This window comes from Hippocampus comes, unplaced genomic scaffold, assembly GCF_001891065.2.
Source record: "Hippocampus comes isolate QL1 unplaced genomic scaffold, H_comes_QL1_v1.1 scaffold1, whole genome shotgun sequence".
NCBI classification, from domain to species: domain Eukaryota; kingdom Metazoa; phylum Chordata; class Actinopteri; order Syngnathiformes; family Syngnathidae; genus Hippocampus; species Hippocampus comes.
In genome coordinates, this window is record NW_017805010.1 from 940,214 (window position 1) to 963,574 (window position 23,361).

Here is a 23,361-nt window from a genome sequence, read left to right on the forward strand (position 1 = left end):
ATCAGCGCTGGGCGAAAAACCGTCAAGTCACGAAACTTTTTTTTTTTTTTTTTTAAACAAGACCATGCTGGGAATTTGAGTTCTTGTATCACAAAGGTGGCCAAGAATTTGCCTGTTTAAAATAATTTCCAATTTCAATATGTTTCTCTACCAAGTCGTGAAACGTGATGAAATACTCTTGGGCCATGTCAGAATGCTCAAGCAATTCATTGGAATAGGCCATCTCTGTTTACATTCGCTTGGAACGCTTTGAGGTCGGAACTGGGACAAAACGTGTGGGATAATTCGGATTCCTCGCCTTCCTTGAATACAGCATAATGTTGCAAACCTTCGTAATTTCCTTAATTCATAAAAATAAAGGAATACCATATCTTCCAAGCCTTTCACCGAACAACGTCGTGTTACCTCATGTGGATGACGTCCTCATTTTATGTAACAATAAATAAAATAGATAAACATATGTTCATAATTTTGTAATTTATGTTGTGTCATTTATGGTCTGTGTCTCCATGGGGAACATTGTCAAGTGACGTCAGACTAAAGTTTTATTCGTCGATTTCGCGAATCTGAGGTACCATTTCAAAGGGGCGTGGCAATGCACTTTACTGGTCAGATTTTTTTTTGTGGGAAATGGGGGTGGGGAGGATCACGGAAAGTACAAAATATTAAAAAACATGTAATTTTTTGGTAATGTGCAAATTCGGTTCAAATTGTAAAATCACCATTCAGCACTCGCTGGCAAGATATGGCTTGGGTGCTACATGAGTAGGTCTCAATATTTTTTTGCATCTTTGGAATGAGATGCAGGATATACACAGATATACACATTTTGAGGCAGTTCATTCATGTGAAAAAACCCCGTGGAAAAATATTTATTTAAAATTACAATTAGTTTGCTGTTCGGCAGTTTTGTGCCATTCTCAAATGGTATTTTTTTATGCAAAATCCAGGACCAAAATACCGTTGTTATTATATTAAATATATTTACTTTGTGTATAGTTTTAAAGTGGGGGGAAACACATTTGTTTGTCAATACGAAGAAAATGAGAAAGTAACATTTGGAACACAATTCTTTTATTGTCAAACTTATAACAAATGAACAAAGAACTCGCCTACACAAGAGTAATGTAATTTAAGGTCATACACTCAATCAATCCATAGATTCACTACACATCAGAGTTTGACTTTCGTCAGTGCTCCAGAACAGCAGTTTCAATTTTCTCACTGTGAATGGAGTTCAGGCAGACAACTCTGCCCATTGGACTTCTTTGATTCATTTAAATAAATATGCAAGTTCAAGTTGAAAACATTGTAAAACAAAAGTCAGTTGGTACAGCAACTGCCATCCAAACCTTTTGCCATCAATCATTTCTGATACAAAACAAAAATAGAAATCACAAGATAAGGATTCTTTCTAAACAATGAACTGTGGGTTGTGCTTATGTGTGATACAATTAAATGTCTCCTATCATTGTGATATCCAATTGTGAGCAGACATTTACTTCAGACCTTTCATGAAAGCATCTGTCGTCAAATATAGAAAAGGTTTCACCTTAAATGACAGTCAACGCAAGATCAGACGGATGACTAATTATGCAAAATAACATAATTTGAGAGATGATTTGTCGAACTGTCAGAGGAGATAATTATTCAAACTTTCTCTCCACACTCTCCTGGTTATTACTGATTGGTTGGTTCGCACATGGAAAAGCTGCATTTGAAATATGATCTGGAACAGAGCATCATTTTTTTCCCCCCAGGACAAACCAAATGCTTTTTCCAGTTTTAGTAACAACAAAACTTATGTGACCGTACAAAAAAAATAAAATACAAAAGATATTAAAAAGTATACAAATGAATAAATATTCATTGTAATAAATAACCTTGGTAAATTCAAACATTGTCCAAATAAAAAATGAAACAGGTAAACTCATAATTTCAGAATAAAGCACAAAACAATTATTTCACAATTATTCTCTGCTTATGGATGTGAAGAGTTTGTTTTGTTTGACAAACGAGCTGATAGTTTTGAAAGCTCTCACTTCGACATTGTCACATAAGCATGGTGTCAGAGCACATGTGATTACACTGGGGTCAAATGCATCAGCGTCGGGATTGCAGCTCAAAAAGGGGGCTTGGTCATGCAATGGAGCTTTTTTTTTTTTTGGCCTTGTCTACACATAAAAGTGTCTCTAATTTTACAGTGTAGTGCTGTGCTAACTGCACAGTCAAATTGACAAAATGGACCTGTGTGGGATTTTTTTAGCGTGTTTCCACAAATAGCAGCCAGGGGTATTTGTTTACTGAACTGCAGATATGGGGAGGCCTTTCTTTGTTTGTACAAAATGATTTCGGGAATAATTGTACACATTATCAGTACCCTTATATATTAGACATGCGAAAAAACTGCAGACAGTTCATGTGCTTCTTAAGTGCTTTTCTTTTGGTTAGCATTATACACACAGCACGGTTAATCCTTTCTGAGATTGAGCAACCACATCTATGAACAGCGATAATGACAGTTAATGCCAGAGGGGTGGTCATTATTTGAGGAAACAGTATTTTTTATTTTTGGTCACTTAAGACACAATCCTCGATGACTGAGGTTGTAGATGTGCTGTTTTTGGCAAAGTTCTCATCCAGAATGTTTTCAATAAAAACCTCAAGTCAAATGAATGAGGTGCAATTAACACTGAAAAACCAGCAGAGCAAAAGGTGGAATATCAACAAACCATTTTTTTCCTTTTTTTACACATTTCAAATGACAACAAACGTACACTGACAACAACACTAAAACTGAAACTCAGGTGTAGTCGCCTTGATTCCTGTTGGCATGTACAAATACAGTATATAGGCTCGAGTGTTTTGCATCATTTGTCACTAGGCTACAGTAAGACTGTGGGTGAGATTTTAACTCTCTTTGCATCTCCTCTCTCACAGTTCACATTCAGAAAGTGAAGCGGTAAAAGGCATTTTCTGTTGGTGGTTGTTTCCCCGCTACAAAGAGAGCACAGTTTTTCCTCATTTTCTCATGGCGGTTTTTAGGCAAAGATAAAATACACACAAAAAATGTCATGCCATGTCACATGCCTCAGTGGGAGGAGTCTTTTATAAAGGCCTAGTTTGAAGGCAATTGATTAAGCATACATTCTGTTAAGAGTTATAAGTTTTTTAACAGTTTTATCTCATCATCCTGTCTTTATATTTCCTTGCAAGAAGAAAGACACGATGCCCCTCGCCTGGCAGAGGGGTTCAAAATGCTTCAAAAAGTTCTGCTTTCTTTAAATAGTCCCCGCAGGCATCCGCGGTCGCGGAATTCGTCGCGGATTTCAAAGTTCTCCGCGGAATTGAAAGCTGTTCGCGGAAATAAAGAGGAATCATGCGTCACATTTAAATGTAGTTTTCATCCCAGCCGCTAGATGTCGCGGTCAGACAGGCTACGTTCACCCTGCGGGGCATGATGCCCAATTCATTAATTAAAAAAAATGTTCTCGTTCACATTACAACTCAAACGCGTCCTCTAATGTTAACTGAACGCGTCTATGATGTAACACGCATGCATTCTATTATCTTTTACCGACAGATGAGCGATGCTGGAGGTGTTGGAATTATTATTGTACAGTATTGCGCAATGAGACAACGCTTTCCCGTCTCTTCATTTCACTTTGACCTCCAGTAAGGATGATGTCAGGTAACGGAAACGTCTACTAAATATGACGTCAAGTTATTGTCACACGTCATAAATGACTGTGTGGGGGGGGGAAAAAAAACAACCATAAAAAACCGTCCGTGTGGTTAAATTACATTTATGATAATACTGTTTGCAGTATGTTTACAATATCCGGGCCAAGTGGCTAGTTTACACTTTAAATCTTTGCTTTAATATCACTTGTTCTGCCTCAAACCCATAGTTTGGTTGAATGTTTTGCACTTTATCAGTAACCAAAATAAAATCAATTATTATTATTCAATAAATCTGTCAGAGACTGATACCGATTTTTTTTAATGACCACAATGTTCCACAGTGTTTTGGTTTTGCAGATCATTTCCTAAAAGAATTCTTACTTCATTCGTAAATTAATTTGCTTTATAACTGGTCATTTTAGGCAATTTTTAAAATTCCCACGGAAAATCAACTTTCAAGCTGTGGAATCAACATTTGCTCTTGTTGTCGGCAAGCGCAAAAGAGGATTGGTGTCCGCCTAATCAACACTTCGCTGCAGATTCGTGGGGGGACTATTTAAAATTTGTGAAAAAAAATATTCAGTATCAAGAGTGGATGTGACAAACTACGACACGGATGGGCAAATTTGTAACAGAAAGAGAGTGTTTCTCTCTCTAAATGTTGTGAATTCTTCCTTTCCTGCAGCCACTTTTATGAGGCAGAATAATGCAGCTCCTGAGAGTTCAACCACAGCAGGTCTGTGTGGATGTGATGTCAAGCTCCACCTCTTTAAACACCAAACATCTGGTTGAGGCTGAACCAACAGTGCCTCTGCTGGCCGCAGTCAAGTAGCTCACTCCATTCAGCCTCAACATGTTCAGGACATGATGATCAATCAAACAATCAATGAAATTCTTAAATATACGATTAGACCCATCCCTACTGACTGATACAGACATACAGTAATAACCAGACTGATACAGGCATAATAACCCTTGCTACCGGTTAGCATACCGAATCATTTTTTTCCCCTGGCAAATGTGCCATTTAGTTTTCTCTACATGACGAACATCAAGAGGCCATTTCAGTCACTGCGGGCTATTTTTGTCCAGTGATTGTTACATTTCAAAGGCAGACGCCCCAAAACTTTCTGATTTCAAATTTCTTCTGTCCTGTAAAAGATTGTCCACAGGTTCTAACTTGAGAGATTCAGCATCAAGACATTTGAGTCGATGCAGTCGGCACAAACAGGAGACGTGATGTCATTTATGCAACGCCATGTTTGTTGTCCCTCATCGGAAAGATCCTATTCCGAACAAATCCAACCCAAGCATCATGGTTTTCATTGGCTGTTCACTTAAATTACCTCCTCGTTGTCATCCAAGCTGCTGGGACTGCTGACATTGCTGCCATTGACAATTGCTCTGGGCTTCTGGTCTTCAGAGTGCGCAGATGGTGAAAAGGATGAAGGGGACGATGAGGAGGAGGAGGAGCTGGAGCCAGCGGTTGAAGTGTATTGTGAAAGAAAGCTTGCTCCAGCTGGACCAGGAGTGGCCGCTGGACCGGGAAGCCCACCAGGGAGCATTGACCCCCGATACAAGCCCGCCAGAGATTGACTATAAGAGAAGGCAAAGCTTGGTGGCAGCATCCCTGCCATGCCTGACAGGCTTGGGCTCAGCATGAAGGGCGGCAGGGTGCCTGGAGCCAAAGTGGAAGCGTTTGATGCAGAGGAGGGCTGCGATGAGGAAGAGGAAACATCAGTGGCAGTAGAAGTGGACAGTGCAGAGGATGAGGAGGAGGTGGGGACTGTGCCTAAACCAAACAGCTCCGGCATGAAACTCGGGTCACCTAGGGCACTATGAGAAGGGTGGAAGAAAGGCAAGCCTGCCCCCATGTAGAGCGGGTGTCCCAATGAGCCACCCAGCACGGCGGGGTTGAAGGCCTGAGGGAGGCCGTAGCCACCGGCGTAGGGTAAACCGTGGGAGGCTAAAGAAGGTGCTAAGTGTTTGCCAGCAGCCGGCTGCTTTCTCGGCTTCTCATCCAACAACGGGGTGGAGGCTTTGCGCTTGGAGCTTGTTCTCAAGTCTTGTGCAGCTGTGGCATCCTTATTGTGCTGGATGACATTCGCTCTTTTGGCTTCAGGGTGGCGCACATTTCCGCTGCCACTGTTGCTTTGGGCCAGTTTCGCTGAATGCGGATTGTCCAATTTACTCCCGTCCTCCCTTTCCGGCTGGCTTCCCTTGCGTGCGGTGTAGCGCTGAAACTCACTGATTATCTCTGGGCTGTCGGGGGAAAGGGAGCGGGGCAAATTCTTGGGCGTGACTGGCTGCTGTTGGTCAGGTGATGGACAACTGTTACTTCCGGCTGTTGGCTGCTCGTCTGCAGATTCTTGGGGCTCTAAAGAGAAATCATCACATTTTAATCAGGAAAACAACAAAACGTGACATCTGTTTTGTCAATTAGAGAATGGCTAAAACTAAGCTCTCAATGCCTAAAAAGAAGGAACATGTTAGAAATGCATGATTAGAGTTATTACATTTCAGATAAGTCTTCTCACCTTTGTGTGGTATTGCAGCATTCTCATCTGACATGTTAGGTTTGTTAGCTGCTCTGACAGCAAATATTCGTCCATCTGATGTCCTGATGTAGGTTCCTAAAATCCAGAAAACCAACAGTTGACATTGAAGTTGACGAGATTCTTATTTGACAAGACTCAAACCAAATATAAGCCTCAAGTACCAAAACTGAAATCATGAGGATTACCTTTGGTACCTCGAATGACATGGATGCTCTCTCCTGCAGTAATTCTGGCTTTGACATCTGTTGAGCTGTTGGTGCCTGGAATCACCATATCTAAAAGAGAAACAATATGCAGTATTTGTGACAATGTGCTTTTCGTGGAGGAAAAACTATCGTGTCACACAATGAAGAGCAGACCTCTGCTAGGGCGTAACAAAAATAGTGCAGTGGTCATGCCGTATCGCTCAAAGTTTTTAGTAGTAGTTTTCATCTAAGATAAGACGCCGACTAACCCAAAAAGGAGGTAATCATTGCATAACCTCCTGTCTAGTTCTTTGAGATTGGGCTGAAACAGGCGTAGAATCAGAAGAAATTGAATAGAAAAATCAGCCACAGTACGTGTTGCTTACCTGTGGTGGTGATGATTTTCTGCACAAACACTCCGGCTTTTTGCAAGCAGTTGACAGGAAAACCGCCGAGGCTAGACGCCGATGAGTCTTTGGAAGTCGGAGCCGGGCCTACAGATACCTGGCCAGGTACGGCGGGAACTGGAGTGGCCTGGATCGGTCGGACATTGGCCGACATTTTGTCGTCAGTGCGGGGTGGTCGCCTGAGAATAGTTTCGATGGATTTCATTTATTTAACCAGATGACGATGACTTCATTTTTAGTTCAAAATAAAAACACAATACTGATGCATTTATTTCAAAATCAATTCAATAAATGTTTTAGATAGTTTTTCATTACCAAAATAAATAAAATAATAATAAATAAATAAAAATCACATTTACTGCGCCAGGGACACGAGTTGAAACTACATGATATCCTTTTGACTCAGGGCCACTCTGATCCTCAGACAGCTTTTTAATCAGTTATGAATATTCTGAATTACAAACCAGTTTCTCTGGCTGAAGGCGGGGATGTTGGTGAGGCTCTGGTCACTGGCTGGGTAGTAGTGAGCATAGGAAGGGCGAGTGTATGGCACAGATGCCCTCTTCTCTTCCTCGTAACCTTTTTTTGCAGCCTTCTTCTCAGCGGTGCTCAACTTCAGCTCTCTGCGGTCCAGGAGCAGCGACTCGTGGGGGAACGGTTGCTGCAATGAATTAAAGAAGGGGAGGTGAGACATGCTGTATGTTTTTTTTTTTTGTTTTTTTTTAAACGCACAAAACTGAACTAAATACGATGACATTATATTAATAAATTCATATCAGGGGTAGAATTGAATGATCTGTTTAACTAAGGTTGAAGCCGAAGGGGCCAGCATCATGAGATGAGAGAAAAAAATACATAAATAGTCAAAATGAATGATTTAGGCAAGTAGATTAGGAAAGTGGTATTAATCTCTGTTCATCTACCTTGGTGATGAGGTGTGGAAAGAGGCACAATGCCTTCCCGAGGACGCAATCCATGCTGTCCCGAGGATGCAGCTGCTGTACTTGGCGGGGCTCCGGCTCTTCTTCGGCAAAGTGAAGAAGAGATTCCATCTCTCTCTTGGTGAAGGTCAGCACAGGGTTCAGATCATCCACCACCCGGTCTGAATGATGCAGAAGGAAGAGTTAAAATAATGAAAGGGGGATAAAAGAAAAAAAAAAAACCAAAACACTAGCACATTACATTAGGCTCGATTACTGACTGTGTACACAGTAACGCACTCACCGGACATGCCCTGTTTGGAGATCTGGCGGTCATAGATTTTCTTCTCAAGCGTGAAATCACACACCAGCCTGTAGATGTGACACTGCTTCCTCTGACCATAGCGATAGACACGGCAAACGGCCTGGGCGTCATGACATGGGTTCCACGAGGCATCAAAAACCACCACACGGTTTGCTCCGATCAAGTTCACACCCAGACAACCGGCCCTGAAACCCCGCAAAGGTGCGCAGTCCAGTTATTCCAACCTTAACATTCCGTCATAGCATCACTGTGGGTATACAAGTGATTGTGTCTGTGTGTTACCTGGTTGACAACAGGAAGACCCACGCTGAGGTGTTGTTGGGATCGTTGAATTGGTTAATTAATCTTTCTCGCTCTGAGGGGGTTGTACTTCCATCCAGTCCTTCAAAACACCACACAGTCATAACAGAGATGTAAAACAACTCATATAAGATTATTTACTGTAACATTTATTCATGCCAGTCATTTTCAATGTAAACATATCCGTAGCTTGTTACAGTTTACACAAAATCCGAACAAAACTGTAGACACGGTACAGACAAACGTAAGATAAATGTGTGTTTTTACATTTGATATCCTTGTGAGATGAATAAATAAATAATCTGGATGACAAATTTGGACGAGGGGCTGTAAATTACGATTGTTCGGCCTTTATTACACATGATCTGCGGCCGTTAAAGAGCGAGAAACGCTAATACATGTTCACTTTGACTTGCCTTTCAAAATGACAAAAAGTGACTACCGTAATCATTTATTTTGAGAGGTTAAATTCAAATTGTGAAAGCCCTGCCTAGAAACTATATTCCTGTAAAGAACCAGCAGGTGGCAGTGCTCATTACTAGTGCCAGACCGAGGACATCGTCGCAAAGGTCAATGCATTAAGATTAACGTGCAACATTCGCATATACTAGCCATAATTCTTTCTTGTAATCAAAATGTACTTTCTACACCTCTTGAGTGAAACATCACTCTTTCATTCAAAACAAACTGTCCACTCTTCGAGTAAATCTTAACTCAGAAGTCATACACACCGAGCAAGTCGTATTAAAACGCCACCACTCACTGTAATAGTTGAGATTTCGAACCCAGTTCTGGCTGGCTGCGTCTCTGCTGGAGGTGTTGGGAGAACGCGGGACCGGCCTCTTAGCCAGGAAATTCTCAATCACAGTGAGAGTGGACAAACTCTGACTGCAGGATACGGAAATAAAAGACTGTGTCATAAGATGGTAAAATGGGACTCCAAATAAAAGTCGAGAAAAGCAGTGACAAGGACAAAATCCTTGCAACAAAATGAACCAGTCACTGATGTATTTTTTCAGCCTTTTACCTGAAAACAAGAAGTTTATCTCCCTTTGTGACGCTCTCCTCGATCAGGTGGAACAGCAGAACCATTTTTGCAGAGTTCTCCAGAATGCCGGGCTTGTAATCACACATTATGTCCTTGGCCTATGGAAGCGCAGAAGCGGAATCACATATTATAGTGTTGTTAGCTTAACAACCACGACTTGCTTTAAAAGATGTTGCCGTTAGCCTGATTGAGATGAGTTTTAAAGATGGGCAGCAAGGAGGCTTGCTGAATGTTCAGTGGGAGGTCATTCCAAAGAGAGGGACCAGCAACGGAAAAGGCTCGATCCCCTCTGACCCTCCGCTTAGTTCTTGGCACCTCTAATAATGTCTGGTCCGCAGACCTGAGGCACCGGGCAGGTGTGTAGGAGCTCAGAGAGGTAAGGTGGAGCGAGGCCATTTAAAGATTTGAAAACAAGTAAGAGTAGAATCGAATAGAGTAGAGCTCTTTTAAAGAACTCTAAAATGTATAGGGACCCAGTGAAGGGATGCCAAAGTAGGAGTGAAGTGCTCCCTCTTACGAGTACCAGTCAAGAGGCAAGCAGCAGCATTCTGGACCAACTGGAGACGCTTAATGGAGGATTGGCTGACTCCAAACTAAAGTGCATTACAGTAATCCCGCCGGGATGTGACAAAGGCATGAATTATAGTTTCAAAGTGCTCATGAGAAAGGAGAGGTTTTACTTTAGCCAGCTGCTCTAAAATGAAAGAAGCTGGATTTAACAACGGGCACCAATTTACCGGTCCAATTTAAAATCACTGTCCAGTTTAAGACCCAAGTTTGAGACTGTTGATTTAAGATAACGAGCCAATGGGCCCAAGTCTACTTATTATTATTTAAGAATACAAAGAGACTGCTGATGATCTCAGAATTATATCCTCTAAAAAAGATAATTGCTATTAAAAATGTGGTTCAAAGGAAAAAAACCAAACAAACATCACAAAACGAAAACAAATCTGATGCCCCCTTTCGCACGTACCCATTCATATGTGATGACCTGATTGGCCCTCTCCTGCAAATGGGTGAGACTCATTCCCCCAATTGGGATGGGGTTTTCCAGAGGCTTTGGCTTCTGATTGGCTGCAGCGGGACATCGTGTAGGTGCAGCTGAGGTGATGTCGTCAAGGTCCAAGTCCTGGTCACTGGCCAAGTTTTCCTTCTGTAAGGCCTCATAGAGCACATCTGGATGGTTCCAAATCTTAAAAAGGAAGAGAGGAAAAACCACATTGTGAAATGACTTCATTGGACAAGCACGGGTTGTTTACTGTACACACCATTTTTTTCTCAGGGAAAATAGATTCTAATCCAATTACATGTGATCTGATATATTTTGAGATTGATCACTAAGTATCCAATTCAAATGACCCATTTTACTACAGTACACTATTCATTCCCACCATTAAGAATAATACGTAACAGACAACGCCGGCATAAAAGGTTGCAACCCAAATTTCCATGAACCTTTAATTTCTTGGATTCTGCAGTTACTGGGAACTAAAATGTTCCGATCAGATATGTGTTGCACTGAAGACACAGTCTCCAAGGTTCCTGGAACTCTCTGAAGTACAACCCCCACATGGTCTTCTTCTGGTCCTGATAGAGTACCTCTTAACAATTTGTATCCAGTAGTTCCTGTGCTCCAACCACACAGCCATCTTTTAAAAGTTCCTAGCTCGAGCGCCTTTGGTGTCCAGGCAGTTTAAACTGAGCGTTTAAAATGTCTTTTGTCTCACCTTGCAGCATACGCAGAAGGCTTTGAGCGGGTTGAGGCTGAGCCAGCCGGTGTTTCCCGCCTCTTTGAAGCGGTTCATGAACTCCGTGTAGAGCGCCCTTTGGAGTGGAGACAAACGCACCAGGATCACATGCTCCTCCTTAGAGGGCAGCTGCTCCTTCAGCACATCATGGCCTCGTCTAGAACACAAGAGTCAGAATATGTTCATTTGGTAAATAAACTTAAAAATAAATAAAAAAAAATTTGAGAATCATTGAATTACATTTTTTTAAGGCTACTCTAACTTACTGTAGATCAGACGAAGGGGGTTGTTTGTGTTATTATCTTAAACTGGATTCATTTTGATACCAGCACATTGATGATGTCATTTAAAAAAAAAAAAAACACAAGAAAAAAAACCAAATAAATAAATAACTAAAATTTAAAAGTCATGCTCAGTTGGAGATGATCACAGTGAATCCCGCCTGACATTCGCTCATTTTTGATGGTATTAAGTACTCGCAGTTCGACACTGGCGGATTCACATGTTTGGAGATTTGTTTTCCAATATTTCAAAAATCTTAGAATTTTTCGGACAATAGCCAAGCCCCGTTTTCCATCGAAAACACTTAATGGCAGCTTATCAGTTTTTTTAAAATAATTTTCGAGTTAAAAAAACAAACAAAAAAAAGTCTCTTTTTTTCTCGATGCATTTATAATGGGCTTCATTATTTATACGCAGATTTGGCATTTAGAGAATTATTATACCAAGGTCCGCTCTCTCTCTCTCTCTCTCTCTCTCTCTCTCTCTCTCTCTCTCTCTCTCTCTCTCTGTGTTTGCGTTTACTCAGTGAGTTTGACAAATCTCATGCCGCTCGTGAGGGAAGTCAGACAGCGGTCTCACCTCTGTACGAAGCCTTCCAGCATGCTGTGCAGCACATGGCTCCGGTACTTCATTAACAGCATGTCCTGGGGTGTGCTGTCCACGCACTGGCCGTTCAGAATGGGACGCTCAAACATGTTACTGAATTCTTGCCGCGAACCTGAAACATATTCATATACATTTTGAAAAACAACACAAAAATGACACATTTTGAGGATCCACCGTAAAAAGCAAAAAAAAAAAAAAAAAAAAAAAAAAAAAGCATTCGTAATACCTAAATCACAAAAGAATTGATTTACCAAGGAAGTTAGGCCGAACAAAGTCAACCATGCACCAGTATTCTATCAGGTTGTTCTGGAGTGGATATCCTGTCAAGACCACGCGGCGCTTGGTTTGGATGTTCTTCAGGGCCTGAGAGGTGCTGGCGTGGCAGTTTTTAATGCGATGGCCCTCATCACAAATCACCACATCAGGACCAGGCCTGGCCAAGGCTCTCTCGATACCTGGAGGAGCATAATTATCTATTTAAAATCATGTTTTATTCCACCTCTTCATCTCGTCTTGCTTTCATCTCCCCTACCTATGAGCAATTTCTGTTGCCGGTTCTCCTCATCCAGGTCGTTTGCGACAGGCCCTGCAGTTTTCTTGCTCTTCTTCTTCCGGCCAGACACAAAGTTCTTCTTGAGCGACAAGAGGCGGTACATCTCATAGCCCATGAGCAGAACACCTCCATCCTGGGCCCAGTTCTCTACCACCTTGGCCCTGGATGTTGTGTTTCTGGATAAGCACAGAGAAAAGGCTTACTTCACACAGAAAATGCTGGACTTTTTTTTTTTTTTGCTTTAAAATGTCAAAAACGGGCACCAAAACTTAAAGGTAATGGAAATAAATGTGGCATACTGCACGCAAAAGTCATCCTTCAACTCCCCTTTCCATACCCACACACATACAGAATATGTGAGCACACGCCCGCATACACACACAATGGAAACAGCTGTACAGTGTGGTAGCACCAAATGGCAGGTCAAAGGTTCAGCTGTTCAAATTAAAAAAAAAAAAAAAAAAAAAAAATCTTTCCTCACTTATGTATGCACTGGCATTTGTGTGTGTGTGTGTGTGTGTGTGTGTGTGTGTGTGTGTGTGTGTGTGTGAGTAAGACAAGAGCAGAAACGTAAGCCATGACATGTTTTTCTTTCACATTTTGCACTTGGGCTCCATGCCTCCGTGACTCACTTGTGTTCATCGTTGAGGATGTGAACCTTGAAGTTGCGAGGCCTCACCAGACGATGGTCGCGATCAGGGGGCAAGTCCCCGGCCTTTGGGACCCACATGTTAAACTCTGCCAGCCAGTTCTGCAATGTGTTCACCTGGGGGAGAAACCATGCAAGATAACTTAATAAACAAAATTTTTTTTTTTTTACATTATTTTTTGGGGGGGTCGGGGGTGGGGGTTCCTGCTCCAACATCCTTTGAAGAAATGTGAGAACATGAAACTCGATTAATCTATTTTTCATTCGCATTAAGCTGTTTGGAAAATGGATGGATGGATTGTTCACACTGACATTGGCATTGAGGGTCCCAAAATTTTAAAATGCCTCTCCAAAAATATGAATACATTCATTTTTCTTTTTTTTTTAACATGTTAGTGTGGCTATGCCTTTGAAAATCATATTGTGAACATTTATGTCTTACATTTTCAGTACATATTTATTTGAGGCTTTATTTCTTTTTAAAAGTTCCCCACACCATTTATCAATACCGCTTGTCCTCATTAGGCTCACAGGAGACAAGAGTCTGTCTTAGTTGACTTTGGGTGGGTGACGGGGTACACCTCAGACCGGTTGCCAGCCAGTAATAGACGAACATGACACACTCACATTCATACCTACGGGCAGACAATTAAGAGCCTTCAATAAAACTAACAAGCATGCTTTTGGAAGGTGGGAACACAAGCATCGGACGAACATTTAAACTCCACACCAGAAGGATTTGAACCCTGAAACTCAGAACTGTTCGGCAGACATGCTAAGCCTCATTTTATCTATTTCTTGATTCAATATTTAAAAGTGATTCCAGGAGGTGCTTACAGGGACAATGGCGAGCACAGTGTGGGCCTTCGTATATCTGAAGAGAACGTCAATGAAGGAGATGACCTGGAGCGTTTTGCCGAGGCCCATGCTGTGGGCCAGGATGCAGCCGAACCCGCTGCTGCTGCCAAAACGCTCCACCGACTCCACCAAGTTGTCGTATAGGAAACGAATTCCGCCAATCTGAGATGAATGACACAAACCTGAGTGAGGATTTCCGAATTAGAATTCAAAAATCAAATGAGGAAGTCAGTCGGTACCTGGTGAGGTTTGACTGCTCGTGCCAGCTGAGGTGAGAGGAAAATGTCCGTGTCTGTTGTGGGATGGTTCAAGTTAACCAGCACCCGTCCTTGATCATCCGGACGATTGAAGTCGTCGTTGAAGTGCATGCCACTTTGCTCACGCTCTATATCATGGCGGGCGGAGTCTCTGCTGATAGTGTCGTCCTCACTCTGGCTCAGATTAATCGCACCTACGGAGAAGAGGGAGCTGAGGCGTGAGGGAGGGAAGAAAATCTCACTGCAATCTAGCTGGAAATTGCATTAAAAAAAAGTTAGCATGGGATTTATCTGTGAAGGAGTATTATTTTCTTTTCATTCGATTTTGCTAATGATAAATATGATCCTTTTACGATAGTTAGCTATGCACGTGTGAATAGTGCAAGTATATGGAGATTGAAATACATTTGAAACGAGTCATCTATAATAAGAATGACAACTAAATACAAGAGCAATTATGTAACATGATTGAATGATTCTGTGAGTGGTACCACACAGAACATATGAACTTAAGCGATTATGATATATTATATTAATTAGCTAACATCTAATCAGAGTGATCAATCGTCACAGACCGCCGATGCAATTTTGCATTTTGTTTTGCATTTTGTGCCTTTACTGTAGCAAACCATGAACGTAAAACCCAAAGGTACGTACCCAACACATTTTTGGCATACCGTTACACCTCTAGCGATTATTCATTTACACTATGTGGTTTCACCGGTACAACAAGCCCCCTGAGGCCACTCATAACTCTAATCTGGTCCAGGATGAAAACCAGTTTGACACCCCTGGTTCAAAACAAACAAATGCATTGTGTCGAAATAAAGGGCTTTAGAGAAGTAGTTCAAATAGTTCGATGTCCGTTTTCCGATGAGCACTAGTAGATACAAAGGGGACAACCTAAATGACTCCTGATGAAGTTGTTGCACGTGTGTGCGTGCGCGGCGGTATATGGGGGCGATTGTTTGTGTGGCTACAAGACCAACATCCCTATTTAATTAGGAATAATAAAAAGAACATCAAATGATTGGTATTACACAAGCTGGCAGCCTGTGAGAGCACCACACGAAGAGGAGATGCGCTCGTGTGTGTGTGTGTGTGTGTGTGTGTGTGTGTGTGTGTGTGTGTGTGTGTGTGTGTGTGTGTGTGTGTGTGTGTGTGTGTGTGAGTGTGTTGGTGTGTGTACAAAAATAATGGAGGACGAGAGGGACGAGATGAAGCGAGAGAGAGCTTATATAACTGCAATGAATGTCTGGTTATACAAGTAGGATTAGAGTGGCGGGGGGAGACTGGTTATGCAACCTTAACTAGAAATGTCACTGTGCCACGGTGGTGCGCTGTGTGTGTGTGTGCGCGCGTGTGCGTCTTCTGGCTCCCAACTAGGATTAGCCAGCTTGATTGCTCTGATCCTGATCTGCTTCTCCTATCACTCTTCGCATCATCTTACTCCTCTACACACTTCCTCCTTCCCCTTTGGTGCTGTTTGTCTTTTCGGACGCCTAAAACAACCCTCTCTGTGTGTCACCAACTAAATGAAGTGTGCGTTAAAAAGCGTGTGCACATGTCCCTGTGAGAAAGTGACTTGGGGAATGAGGGAAGTGTACATGATGTACCCTGCGGACATTTGAAACAACTTCTGATGTGCCACAGTAGATAGAATGATTTCCAAAACGGGAGCTGTAACAATTGTTAAATATCTTTCCAAAGACAATGACGGTCAGAGAAGTTGTAATTTAACAATGGCCTCATTGTATTGTACGGCATGGAACCAATTCAGGTAACCAAAACATTAGACGCAGCTCTCAATATGAAACAGCACAGAGAGCTATAAATAGAACAAAACTGAACATTCTTTGTATAAAAAGAATATTGAATTCAGTTGTTGTCAAAGTGGTCATAACGTTGGTGTGAATTTGGTCAAATTGATGTGTGCAGAAAAGATGCTTGCCACCATGTCAAACTATAAAAAAGAGAAACATTCATTCATGCTATTAAAACGAATTATCAAGTTAGTGCGATTAGACTGTATCAGTTCCAAGGTCCTCAAATCTATTACGTCGTTGTGTTGAAACTGTATTCGTTCAAAGGTCATTCCAGAGTCTGTTTGTAGTGAAACAACTCTCATGTCATGTTGTGTTTGTTTTGCAATGCGAAGCCATCATCCCTTCAGGCATTTCAACAATGCGCATCTGACCCATTAAAGGATTTAAGCGGCTAAAAGTATGCGCAAGGTTCACATTTATCCAATTGGAGGGATAACTTGCCAGCTGGGTGCCTACCGCAGCTCATTCTGTGCTTCCACAGGCGCCTGACCTACTAGCCTACTTAACGCAGTCAAAGGGCAAAGTGCAAGGGGGGCCTTGAGGCTAACAGTTGTGGGGCCGGCTACTTCAGCAATCTGGATTTACGGTATTACTGTATTTGCTACTTTCCTTCCTGCCATGTCTTTACAATGTTGTATTTATTAGTGATCCTATATGGTAAGTTATCTATTTATTGGGAATAAATATGAACTGTTGTCACTCAGTCGAACATGTCAATGCCGCGGTCAGATCACACGCGACTTGAGCTACTTTCGTGACGCAATTACATAGAAAGTCAATACAGTTTGCGCAATTAGGTGAGAGTCCGTGCCAGGCCGCACGATTGACGCGTTTTGAGGCGATGCAATTGGAGGCGAGCCCATTCGCTCAATTTGTTAAATTTAACTGGAAGGCACACGCACCGTGTCGCAACAGCCAATCGACGTTGACATGTACCTTACTACATCACACACACTGCAGACACAGCACGCTGAAGCAACACACACGCCGTCGTATGCAAGTGATGTGGTGGAAAAATGAGACAAAATAATCACGGGGGTCTTCATCGCATCTATTAAGCGTACTTGAAACATGAACGAAGTCAAAGTTTGAGCACAACCACCTACCACCTGATTGACTCGGAATTTTAATATTCTTTGTTTGTCCTGTCAGAGGAGGAGGAGGAGGAGGTATCCGTCTTCCTCTCTGCTGTGGTTTGGCGCAACTTAAACAGATACGTTAGTATCTCGCGATCAAAATCACGTGAGAAACGCGAGGCGAAGCGACATTTTGTCTTCGGTCTGAACAGAGCATAACTCAGTGGCTAACCAAAACAGCAGCGCCAAGTTCAAAATAGGCTCTACCTGCTATTTGGCTTCAGGGAAGACCACTTCCCTGTTAAATGTTGTGCACAGGTGTGTGTGCGCGCGTGTGTGTCTCGCGCTCTCTGACCTGCTTTGTGTGTGAGCTCAGTGGCGGAGGCACATATGTTGGTCTTGACATCCTGGCATGTGCCGATGCTGCTGGACTCCAGGCGGATGACGTCCTGTCTCATCTCCTGCTGCGACACTGACGACGACGATGATGATGATGATGATGATGATGACGCATGCTTTGTTACATCACCTGCACAAAGGCATCGGCGAAATAAGCATAACAAATCAATGCTTTGTGTTCACACTCTTACCCAAATGTGGTCACACTTCAAAGCTTGTATGGATGGATTAAAAAAAAAAAAAAAGAATTAAATGTGGTCGTCATCTGCCTCTCTGCGTTAGTTTGGTGATTGGTGGGCGAATAATGCGTGTGACCCTGAATGCGTCGTTGGAAGAAGTACTGGAAATGAATGGATATGGATGCCAGGGACACACCGGTTTGATATTCAGGCAGCAGTGGTATGGGGAAATCTTGCTTTCTCTGGTCATCCAGACGTCGCCTTCTCTGTAGCTCCTCCTGCTGAGCACTTTTGGTGACCGCTTCCAGCTGATGCTCCCTCAGTAACTTCCTGCGATCACAAGAGCGGAACACGAGAACTCGATGAGACTTTAACCTGTGTCCTTTGTGGATTAAATTGGGATGAAATTGCTCAAACCCGAAAATGAAGTCCCAATACCATCACGTACGTCTCGACAATAGAATTTGCTTACCGAATGTTACGTCTCATGTGCGAGGGCTTGGAGCTTCTCTTTCTATTTTGTGTCAGAGTGGAGGGCGGGGTGGTCCTTTGGCCGGAGACCCCAGTGTGGGGTCTCGAAGCGGGTTTTGAGGGCGCAGGGTTTGCTGGCGTCCCCCCGGAAAGTGAGGTAGATGGTGGAGGGGTACTCTGCCATGCCGCTGTGTCACCTCCCTGAGCCTCATTCTCTGAGCTGAAGGAGGCACAGTGGGACTGATCTGAGGAACAAAGGAGGGGTGGGGGGCACAGTTAAACATGTGAAATGTCATGTCATCTTCGACACCGCTTATCCATCCAGGTCAGTGAGGAACATGTAAAATCCAAACTATTTATCTTTCGCATTCCCAAATTTTGTAGGCAGTGTATCCAGATCATGAGTTGTCTTGAGGAAATTCACAGATGCTAGACGCACCTCATTTTTTACCTACTGGTAACTGTCATGCACTGCTTCTTTCCAATTCTGTCAGCATTGTCGGGTATGGGGAGGGCAAAGAAACCTTAAAATGGTTTGAATTTGAAAATCAATGCAAATCAAAAGCAAACCGAGACATTGATGCAGTGCATTTCTGAAACACGACAACGCTGGAGGCTGGCTGTGCTTGTGTGTTAAATTTGTGCGCTCGAATCGTGACACTAACGTGTGGTGCTGCAGGAAATGACCAAATGTCACTTGCTTTGCCTGACAGTTATTTCCATCCATCCTCATTTATGAATGACAAATTCAGTTTTGCGTTCAATTGAAGAGGGCCAAAGTTAATCAATTTGTGATTGACCAGATCGTTGCATTAATTCAGTCTGCTCCTATGATCCTTACAACTGTTTAACACTCAGGGTGACACACCCATGAATTAAAACTCAGGAAAAAAAGTCATGAATTTTTGAAATATCACAAGAACATTTCCAAGTCAATTGTGTGGCGCCACCCGAAGCGTGCAGTCATCAATCTCAAACCAAAAGTATCTGTGACCCAAAAAATATTGTTTTATTGTCGTTTCTGCTTCTACCACCAACCCAGCTGGAATCTGCTTTCACTTTTTCACCTTTCACATTTTCCCACAGCACTCCTCCCTTTTCATTTGCTCTGCCAGAAACACACTGAACCAGATCTCGGGTTTATGTAAGCGCTGGATCATAAATACGGCCGGATTACGAAATGAAAAGCAGGAAACGCACACAAACACATGCGCTGAGGACAAGCTGTGCCAGGAATCTGCCAGGGATGACGGCACAAAATGATGCTGTTCTGCCAAACACGCACAGGGGCATTGGTCACAGTCACTTTCCATGTTTATGACACCTGATATAAAAGGTTGAGGACCTGCAATATCCACATGACGATAAGAATGTGTGCAGACAATCTGAGGCAAGCTGCCTTGCAAAACAACTCGCACAAAAACACCCATTCTGGCCATGATACATAATCAAAACAATGCAGTCGCTTGAATAACACCAGTCTGTCTCAGTGCGTGTGTGTTTGTGCGCGTGCGATGGGAGATATCTGAATGCATGCAGGCACTCGCATTTCTAACCAATCCATCACAGAAATCCCTGGCGGTAGGATGTAAATAAAGTCGTGTCAATATGAAAATAATTTCCTAGTCTATTTAATGGTGGCGGTGTAGATGTTGGGATGTTTCTGTCCTGGCTGTCCTGCGCAATACAGCAAAGAGTATTATCGTGAGTACAAAATTCATTGTTTAGCTTTTGCATTAACAGTGGATGTTATTTTCAGATTTGTATTAGACTCATGATAAAATGTTGCTGAAAACATTGCCTATACAGTCAAGGGGTTTTATGATCAGTAATATTTGGAATTTTGCCCGAGGAGAAATTTGTGACATTGTTTCAAAACATGTTCTTGAATTGACACTTTCAAGTGCGCTCTGAGTGTGAATGAAAAACGAGACTGTTCTTTGTTCTTCATGTGCACGAGGATATCGCTTCAGCCAAGGACACAGGTTTTGTTATCTCAGTCTGAGATAGTGGCAGAGACATAACAATGCGTCGGATTGAACATATTGCAGAAACATTCCAACTCCCTGTCGACCCCTTGTTCCCCTCTTCGATGATACCTGACAGAACAGTGACTGTATATTGGACTTCATGACATGCATAGAGCCCTGACATCACAATTCACGCACACGCACACACACACACACACACACACACACACACACACACACACACACACACACACACTGAACAATGACCTCACTTTCATCTGCCCACTCCACTTCCTGTCCTTCAGTTCAGCATCTCACGGTGCTCAGTGAGATGCTGAACTGAAGGACAGGAAGTGGAGTGGGCAGATGAAGGTGAGGTCATCGTTCAAAGAGGAGAGATGCTCAGTTCTTCATAGGAAGAGACGGCAGACACATACATGATAGATGAATGTGTGCACTTCACACATCACTGAGAGAATGTGTGAATATGTGTGTGTTTGTTTTATCTATCTAGCTAGCTATCAAAAGATCTAGCTAGCTAGCTATCTAGCTAGCCAGATAGATAGATAGCTCGATAGCTAGCTAGCTAGATCTTTTCATCCATCCATCCTCTCTAACCCTTGCGCTTCATTAGGGTTATCCCAGCTGATGTTTAAGATAGAGGCGTGTGTTAAACCCCCCCGGACTGGTCCCCAGCCAATTGCAGGGCATATATGGACAAACAAGCATTCACACGCATATTCACATCTATATGGATAAGTTGGGGTTGTAAGAAGAAACTGGAGGACCCGGAGAAAACCCATAAGCACACTGATCACATGTAAACTCCACAGAGAAATGCTTGTCGGCAGAGATTCGAATCCGGAAAATCATAAATGTGAGGCAAACATGCTAACAACTGTTGGACCTTCCTACCCCTTATTCCTATCGTTCAATCCAAAATCCATAAATTCAAATAAGAGAATGTGCAAAAGAACCTACTGATGGTGTTGCAGCCTTGTTATATTATTGTCAGATATGGTGACATTTCATATATACAGGAGTAATAGAGCAAAATATAAAAAGCGAATTACATGAGATTGCATGTATATGGTAATAAGAAAATACAGGAGTCACGAAATATAGCATGCAGGTTAGAATGACAGTAATGGGTATTGTGCTATATTTACAGTAGCAATAAAAAAGCAAGCAAGTTGCTTGTGTAAGCACCACAGATGAAAAATAAAATCCAGAAAATAGTGCAATACTCATTAAAATCCATCTCATTTCCCAGATTAAATTTAGCTCCCCAAAACAGAGATGAAGAAGATGTGCAACTTTTCACACACAGACCTGCTGACACACATCCCGCATTAGGCAATTAATACAGGAATTACCGAACCTATAGAAAATCAAAATACAGATGACGTATTGATTAACAAGCTGCAAACTCTTTTTTTTCAACACTGAAAATACTGGCGGGCTTGAAGACTTCAACAAATTGTAATTTATGAGATCCAAAGAATGTGAGGCCACAAAATCTATACTGTGTGTGCATGTGTGTCTGCTAGGGGCGTTTCAGGGAAAGGCGGAATGTCTTCAGCTACCTAAACGTTACATAAGTGCATCTTCGTATATGTTTAGGGTTTACATAACTTCTCGGTAAAGGGCTGAAGGACATCAAACCACAACTTGTGCTTTTTGTGTGCACATGTGTCAAATAAGTGGCTTTCGCTGAGAAGTGTCGGCGCTGAGAGGAAAGGACAAATGTAACTTTAGCCAAATGAATTTCATCCAGTCTTTGATGATAAACAAAGAGTAGTAGCGATGAACTGGCTTGCGACTGAGGCATGTCGAGGCGCTTTTTCTAATTTCCTCAGTGGACACAGTCAAATTTAGCCAAGCTGCTGCTTTTCAAAAGCCCATTTCATCGTTCAAGTGTGCATTCACACAGAATATAAAACTAAAGATTGCAATCTGGAGTGGGAGTTTCCTCGGCTGCTTCAAAAGCAGTAAAGTACATACTATGACGGGAGCGTTCAAAACCGTCCGCTTCCATCACGCTGAATGACAAACAGACGAAAAAGCACTTTAAGCCTTTTGCAGATGCTTCAATGTGCTACGTCGGAAAGTGGCAACTTCCATTTATCATCATTTTGTAGCATGCTTGCTTGTCTGATTTGATGGGGTAAAGCCCCACCGTGTGCCAGCTGATGGTACTCCACTCCAGTCCACTAGGTGGCAGTATTGTGCATTAAAACGTGTGCGTCACCTTGCACATGCAGCATGTTTGTGACAACAGTTCAACCTGCTGGATATGGTAGATCACTAACGCCGCTTGGGCCTAATCCAAGCAGATTTTAGTATCAATACATTTTTTTATATCGCCGATCCTGTTCAGAGAGCAGCCATTAAATTGTCTTATTTAATGCTGTCCTTCCATTCTTAGTCATCATTTCACCCGTAGGAAGTATTACACAAATTATTGTCAGGCGCCTCCTGCAACTTCCTCTCCGAAGAAAGTCTTCTCTCAATTGTTTCAAATCTCTTTACTTTCACACACACACACACATATGATGGAACAAACTGTTATAAGTGGATTCAGTCCCATCTACCTTGTTCTCACCTGCCTCTGCTTGATAGTGGGCAGATAATGACAGCTATTTACGAAAAATAAATAAATAAATAAATAAATAAATAAAACTTGGTCGCACACTAGACTAAATCATTCCAGGAAGAGTCAAGGAAAATGACCAGCACCGAATTCTGTGGAACTGAAAAAATACATGTGACATCCACGACAGCCCGCTCATACAGACCCACGTCTTAAAATTAGCCAACGTGCCGGGTCACAGATGAACGCGAAGGTGCCGAAGAGGCCACCGGCTCAAGAGGCTGCTTCATACATTTGCGTCCTGTCTGGCACTCGTGCAAACACGCAAGCACACTGTCTTGAGTACAAATCTCACACAGAACGTTACTCTCGAATGATGGCGACGCTGAGGGGGACTTGAGAGGGTGCTTATATAACCGCTGCCTGTGGCTGTTACACAACCACGCACGCGCGCACACACACAC

The 23,361-nt window shown here is 42.5% G+C and overlaps 1 protein-coding gene across 4 annotated transcripts in view; it reads right to left on the reverse strand.

Annotated features, from left to right (window-relative positions):
- Positions 1 to 1,057: 1,057 nt before the first annotated feature.
- The window catches only part of LOC109511774 (helicase ARIP4-like), a 54,105-nt gene continuing 31,801 nt past the window's right edge, over positions 1,058 to 23,361 (reverse strand). For all 4 annotated transcript variants that reach the window (XM_019863068.1, XM_019863069.1, XM_019863071.1 and 1 more), the window contains 21 exons: positions 18,336 to 18,579; positions 18,060 to 18,193; positions 17,641 to 17,814; positions 14,366 to 14,577; positions 14,106 to 14,288; positions 13,252 to 13,385; positions 12,599 to 12,795; positions 12,318 to 12,521; positions 12,040 to 12,178; positions 11,158 to 11,335; positions 10,404 to 10,622; positions 9,407 to 9,525; positions 9,143 to 9,267; positions 8,362 to 8,461; positions 8,059 to 8,264; positions 7,758 to 7,936; positions 7,299 to 7,495; positions 6,814 to 7,013; positions 6,428 to 6,517; positions 6,222 to 6,317; positions 1,058 to 6,061 (listed from right to left, as the gene is read on the reverse strand). In XM_019863068.1, the coding sequence (XP_019718627.1) occupies positions 5,022 to 6,061; positions 6,222 to 6,317; positions 6,428 to 6,517; positions 6,814 to 7,013; positions 7,299 to 7,495; positions 7,758 to 7,936; positions 8,059 to 8,264; positions 8,362 to 8,461; positions 9,143 to 9,267; positions 9,407 to 9,525; positions 10,404 to 10,622; positions 11,158 to 11,335; positions 12,040 to 12,178; positions 12,318 to 12,521; positions 12,599 to 12,795; positions 13,252 to 13,385; positions 14,106 to 14,288; positions 14,366 to 14,577; positions 17,641 to 17,814; positions 18,060 to 18,193; positions 18,336 to 18,579 (4,370 nt within the window). In that variant the 3' untranslated portion in view covers positions 1,058 to 5,021. The remainder of the gene's footprint in view (positions 6,062 to 6,221; positions 6,318 to 6,427; positions 6,518 to 6,813; positions 7,014 to 7,298; positions 7,496 to 7,757; positions 7,937 to 8,058; positions 8,265 to 8,361; positions 8,462 to 9,142; positions 9,268 to 9,406; positions 9,526 to 10,403; positions 10,623 to 11,157; positions 11,336 to 12,039; positions 12,179 to 12,317; positions 12,522 to 12,598; positions 12,796 to 13,251; positions 13,386 to 14,105; positions 14,289 to 14,365; positions 14,578 to 17,640; positions 17,815 to 18,059; positions 18,194 to 18,335; positions 18,580 to 23,361) is intronic.